General features: G+C 43.1%; 1 protein-coding gene across 1 annotated transcript in view; it reads right to left on the reverse strand.

The window, feature by feature from the left end:
• Nucleotides 1-6,668, reverse strand: part of LOC109524413 (connector enhancer of kinase suppressor of ras 2) — a 59,559-nt gene that overhangs the window by 11,184 nt on the left and 41,707 nt on the right. Inside the window, exons 12-13 of the mRNA XM_019884289.1 lie at nucleotides 2,722-2,808; nucleotides 1,759-1,967 (exon numbers count right to left, since the gene is read on the reverse strand). Coding sequence (XP_019739848.1) covers nucleotides 1,759-1,967; nucleotides 2,722-2,808 — 296 coding nt within the window. The remainder of the gene's footprint in view (nucleotides 1-1,758; nucleotides 1,968-2,721; nucleotides 2,809-6,668) is intronic.

Consider the following 6,668-nt stretch of genomic DNA (forward strand, 5'->3'; position numbering starts at 1 on the left):
ATATAGATAGTGCGTGTGTGTGTGTGTGTGTGTGTGTGTGTGTGTGTGTGTGTGTGTGTGTGTGTATAAAGAATCGTGACAACTGCAGGATCTGTACTATACGTGGTTTTGCTTGGGTTTGAGTCATCAAAACAAACACACCACTTAGAAGGTTAGAGAGAAAGAGAGCGAGGACAGTGTGTACTAACACGTTGGAGACTGGTGTGTCTGTGTATTCCTGTTTAAAGCACATTCATAATTGGTCTCGCTGATGCTGAGTCATACACCTCCTCACCTACAACGACATGTGCTTGTGTGTGTGCGCACAAATGTGTGCATTTGCCAAGCATAAATTTATATTTAGTGTCCGCTGTGTGTTAGGCGAGAGGAATGTTTGCATGAAACGTGAGATACAGTAGATTCCCTGCATTCTAATTTATGTGAGCCTGACTGTGCGGACGCACACCAGCCTGTGGACATGCGTATGGATAAGTGGGGCCAGTGTGAACTATTCATTTAATCTGAAAGTCAGACAATACACACAACTGAGGATGAATCTGAGATGAGCATCATAACACATATCCATATCCATACATACATAGAGAGAGAGAGAGAGAGAGAGAGAGAGAGAGAGAGAGAGAGAGAGACCCACACCCACACACACACACACACACACACACACACACACACACGCAAAATAATCTCACAGGAAGGTAAAGAAGAAAAGGACGATTGGAAAAATGGGCCCAATCCAAGTGCGCACGTCAGGAGACACAAATGCCCCTTTTGAGGAAGGTGGGAAGTATGATTTTTTGTGTTGTAATGAACCAGAACAACGAACAATCTATCGGAATCAGCCATCTTTGTTGTTTACATTCACCTCAAATGTTTTGACGTCGCAACTGGAATAATCCAAATGGGATAAATCCAGTGGCGGGCAATGAGTTTTGGACCTAGGCGTCAGCGGGTATTTATTGTTCTAATCCACCTCTTAATAACGCCATAACCCGTTTGATCAGTCTCCACTCAGTGACGGTGTGAATGTTGGTATTTATAGTTGTTTGTCTCTATACCCGACCCCCCCCAAAAAAAGAAAAAATCTTGAAAGTGATTTTCTAACCATAGCCCGATATCGTCCTCCATCGGAAATCAAGCTTTGGCCTCACACAGAGCTGAACCAATGAGAGGCATACCCGTCAACTTGTACGTTTTCCCCGTATTTTTTACGTTTTTTTTTATCATTTCAAATCATGTACGGCGTATTACAATTTTTGTACGGGAAAAAAAAATTGTGAACCAATCTCACAAAGACCATTTTGGCTTAAATCCAGATCGTCTCACCTGTTGGTAGCCAACAACAATGCCGTCGTCGATCGCTACTATTGTAATGGCAAACCAGCAAAAGTAATCCTCAATCGTATATTTTTTTTTCATTGCTGCATACGGTAGGATTGATAAAGCATGATGTGCGCATGCGCGGTAAGCCGTTGTAAGGTTTTTTTTGTTGCTTTGGAAGGGGAATCGTAATCATTTATAAGGACAGCTATTAGCCGAGGTTGACAGGTATGGAGAGGATGCAGAAACTCACTCTTCAGGCCTGAGGGATGTCTTTCCGTCATTAAAAAAACCAAAAAACGAGCAAACTGCTCAATTAAATGAAGTCATGATCTTTTTTTTTTTCTCAGCCCCTCACATATCGGTCAAGCCCCCGCGGTAGCCCAGGAGAGAGAAAAAAATGGCGCCCTGTCTGATAGTATACAGAAATGAATGTGTACATACAGGTAAAGGATCTGGAGGCTGGTCTAAGCGTAATGTAGAGGACAGCATGGATGGACTGAGGGGAAAGCTAGGACTGCTTGGATTGCGGCTCTTGCGGCGAGAGCGTCTGGTGGAGTCCCTCCGGCTCTCTCTCCCCGGCCCTTCAGGCTCCTCCTCAATGACCAGGATCTTATCATCGCTGAGGTAACGTAGTAGGGAGTTGTCTGAATCTGTGTGGAGGAAAAATGGCTACAATTAAATGATTAGACAGGCTCAACAGAATGGATGGAAGAGGGAGAAAAATGAAAGAGCCCCGCAGTTAGGATAGAGCTGAGGGAGAAGTCCATGTTGGAAAATGACACGTCCCATTGATACTTGGATACAGCTTTCGATAAAAACCAAAAGAACAGAAACTGATAAAAATTCTCCAAAGCTGCATTATCTGGTCGATGATAGCTCTACGGCGAGGGACATCCTGTTTATCTGAGGCACTGATAATGCAGATTTAGAAGTCACTGCTAAACTGTAGACTGTCACAGAAAGTTCAAATCCGATCATGTATTCATTGTTCATATATTTAAATGTGAAGACCTAAATCTGACAAAAGAATGAGAAGTAGAAAAAAAAATTGCACTGGAACCAGACCGTCTTATTTTATTTTAATGTTATTCATAGACTTTCTGGCAGGAGAGTTGAGGTGAATACAGGTCAATTGTCATGCAAACTGTTCGTCACATTGAAATACCTTCGTTTTTTTTTTTTCAGCAGTTATATAAATGCAATGCCCTTGCATTTATGCTTGTTTGTCAGCATGTCGGATACATAACTTTCAGATATGTATCCATACACAACCACACCACTATGAACAACCTGAAGATGGGATGTATTGCACCAAGTAGGAAGCAAAGCAAGCACTGGTCCCGACTTGTTTGTTTTTACAGTGAGGGGCAACGTTTGCATGTATACGTGTTAGTATGCATGTACCTCGGCTCCCTCTCTTGCCCATGCTGGGTTCCTTGGCCTCGGCCATCCAGTTATATTCAGGAGGCATGGACACAGGTCTGAGGTCACCTGGAACAATCCAACCAGCAATCAGCGAGTCGGCTAAAGTGGAACGTGGGTATTCGGGCTGTTGGCAAGCAGCGATCAAGAGAGTGACTGAGAAACGGTTGGTGGGTGGACAAGGGAGAGGTAGACAAGGTGTGTGCAGGTGAGGGACTAGAATGGCATGCGAGATGAGGGCCACTTGACCCACATTTTTGAAGTTACCCTTCCTGTATGTTAAGTTCACTGACGATTAAACTCCCATTTGGCAGTGACTGTGATTCCACTCACCCCAAAGCATTTAGCATGGACTCAAAAGTAAAAATATACCATTATACGACAAAATATACTGGATACAGTATATTTAAAGGTCCCATGCCATCAAAATCCAACTATTTTCACTGCTTTATACATAACATACTGTGGGTCCAAATGAGTCTGTGACATGGTTTTAAGTTTGCCGATTGTATGAAATAACCAATAAAAGTCGGAGTGCTTGCAAAACCAGCCGATCAGATGTTGGCATTGTTGCGATGTAGATTGGCTACTCATTATTGGAGAAAAAGCCATTCACCGTATGGGTATGAGTCATCAACGCTTGGTGATTTCTGCTTCACACTGATAGTTAGGCACCAAGATATTACTATCTACCAATAAGCTTTAAATATTGAATATTAATGAGAGATCCAGGTGTCCGAGATGCCCGGTGTTTAACACTAACTGCAAAGAAAAACCAACCACTTATCTTGCTAATCTGATAAAAGGACATCATACAGGAGTATGAAAATAATAATTACGAAAATAATGAAAATGTTACAATTTCATCAATGGGCTGAAATAAAATATGGTACGTTAAAAATATTATAGACCTTCTAATGAAACTGTAAAATTTGAATCCAGATTTTGCATTTAGCATTAAACATAAAGGTAAAATCTTTTAACATCTTCAGAAAATAACACCACTAGATTGCGTCGTTTGCATATGTAGGGTCTTACTACATTTTCCTCCCTTGCATCCTTACGAAATTATGAATTGGATGATGGATGCACCTGTATGTGCTCTGGTCGAGTCTGAACACAGTGCAGTCATCATCTCATCCCATCAACCCACTGCCTTGATTTTAAACATCCTTCCTTCTTATACAGCACATTCGTTTCGACTGGGTTGCTGTTGCCAAGAAAACAAATGAGCTCAGCGCTTTGGTGCTTTGGAGGGCTCAGCATCATTCCAATGATAAGATTCAGCAGTCTGGTACCACTGGAAAAGTCCAGCACTGCAGCGGGTCAGACACGAGAAACGGAATACAAAATGTGTAAGTGTTTCATCGGATGAAAATGATGAAAGGTGTTACAGTATGACACTGGGATATTTACAAAATTAAAAAAAGAAATCAGTAAATTATATTACAGGTATACTACTTTTACAGCTGTTTCTTTCATCCCTGTGATTTGTTTGTGCTTTAAATCTTTTGTTGACTGTTGTCTTTGGACAATTGATTCGTGCATAGCAGAATCCCATACAGATCCCTCCTTTCATTGGTAGTCCAGACACAGTCCAGACTCCCGACTCCTGTGAATGCATATTAAGGCAGTTGTTTGTCGTGTGACCCCGGCCTTTCACATCATGACGGCCTCTTGAGAGTCTCCCATGCAGCAAGAGGATGTCTTGAAAGCTTTCTGGGACAGTGGGAAAAGACCCGAGGTGGCAAGGGAGAGAGAGGGCTTGAAACTGTGCTCATGGATTTATGTTTGATTTTAGGGCATGACAGCTCAGCGTCAGGACACTTCTCTATTGAGAGTTAAAGAAAGCATAGTATCCTCAATATTAGTGCCAGAAAGTGAACATTATTCTGATGCCTGTTTGTTCTTTAGTCCATGCAACACCATTCTAAACAAGTTCCAGGACATCCACCCGGTCTTTTTTGTGCAGTGCTGCGTCATGCTGATGGGCAAACAGCATCAAAAGCCTTCTTGGCAGAGGTGTTAAACAGCCATTAGAGCAGGTGATGAACGCATGGGGAAATGATGACAACAAAAATATACAAGTGAGGACATTTGCGGTGGAGCACATGCTGTTTTAATGGAGAAACAAGGGTTTGGAACCACTCAAGTAACACAAAATCAAACCTTCTTACCGTGTGTGGGAGTCTTGTCCCGCCTGCGCACACCTGTACTACGGCTTCTGTCATATTCAGAGCCTGGTGGTCCGTCTCCTTCCAAAAGAGAGAAGTACTGACCACTGTCCTGGTCCAAGTAGTAGCTGACAGCCTCTGACCCTTTCGAACCAGATTGGGAGGTCACACTGTACCGGGTGATGTCATCACATGAAATCAAACCCAACTCCTCCCTGAGAACATCACACCATTTTAGTCACAGCCCGCAGGGAGATCAGCAAAGAGATCGTTCGTTTCCAGACCCTCACCTGGGGCTGTAGAGTCCAGAGACAGGGGAAAGGATGTAGACATCCTGGGCATCCATTTTGGACATGCCTAAAGTTCCACCTGGTGTAGGCGAGGTGCTGGTAGGGCTGGTGGGGACCGGCTGTTAGGAAATAGATTAAAGACTGGTTGTGTTGTAATTGAGTCTCCTGGAGCACAAGTTGTAAAAGGTAAGGGTTAGATATTTTCCACCTTCAAAGCATACAAAAAAAAAACATTGACGGGTTCTCATCAGTTCGTGAATCGCAAACAAGTGACATATTTCCGCCCACACAGAAGCTGCCACGTTGTATAGGCTCCGACTATGCAGCCTCTCCCATGTTAGCTATTCTCTCATTTTGTTTCAAGCCTTTTTACACACATGGTTCTCTGTGTCTGTTTCTATGACAACCGCTGCTCTCACTGAGGGCAGAGGAACGTTTGCTTGACCTACTACCTCGGCATGACTCAAGGACATGTCATTTGTCATTGGGTCCGCCATGTGAGCAAGGATGCCTAGCTGATGTGATGTAGCTTGCATGTGAATTTTGAACCAAATACCATATACAGATCTACCGAAACAAGTATTATAAACGTGTAACTAGTGGTCTTTAGGAGTGTTCATTTTCATCTGCAGGCCTTATTTTTGCACTTTCATTTTCAGTCTCCCTCTGTTCATAGTCAGACCGCTTTCCAAAAAACGATGCAAACTAGTCAGGAAGAAACAAGGGATGTGGTGAACCGGGGGTGGGGGTGGGGGGGAGTAAATAGGTCAAAGAGAGAGAGAGAGACTCACAGGAAGGTAAAGAAGAAAAGGACGATTGGAAAAATGGGCCCAATCCAAGTGCGCACGTCAGGAGACACAAATGCCCCTTTTGAGGAAGGTGGGAAGTATGATTTTTTTGTGTTGTAATGAACCAGAACAACGAACAATCTATCGGAATCAGCCATCTTTGTTGTTTACATTCACCTCAAATGTTTTGACGTCGCAACTGGGATAATCCGAATGGGATAAATCCAGTGGCGGGCAATGAGTTTTGGACCTAGGCGTCAGCGGGTATTTATTGTTCTAATTCACCTCTTAATAACGCCATAACCCGTTTGATCAGTTTCCACTCAGTGACGGTGTGAATGTTGGTATTTATAGTTGTTTGTCTCAATACCCGACCCCCCCCAAAAAAAGAAAAAATCTTGAAAGTGATTTTCTAACCATAGCCCGATATCGTCCTCCATCGGAAATCAAGCTTTGGCCTCACACAGAGCTGAACCAATGAGAGGCATACCCGTCAACTTGTACGTTTTCCCCGTATTTTTTACGTTTTTTTTATCATTTCAAATCATGTACGGCGTATTACAACTTTCATATGGGGGGAAAAAAAAAATTGTGAACCGATCTCACAAAGACCATTTTGGCTCAAATCCAGATCGTCTCACCTGCTGCTAGCCAACGACAATGCCGTCGTCGATCGC

Source organism: Hippocampus comes, unplaced genomic scaffold (assembly GCF_001891065.2).
Source record: "Hippocampus comes isolate QL1 unplaced genomic scaffold, H_comes_QL1_v1.1 scaffold156, whole genome shotgun sequence".
Classification (NCBI taxonomy): domain Eukaryota; kingdom Metazoa; phylum Chordata; class Actinopteri; order Syngnathiformes; family Syngnathidae; genus Hippocampus; species Hippocampus comes.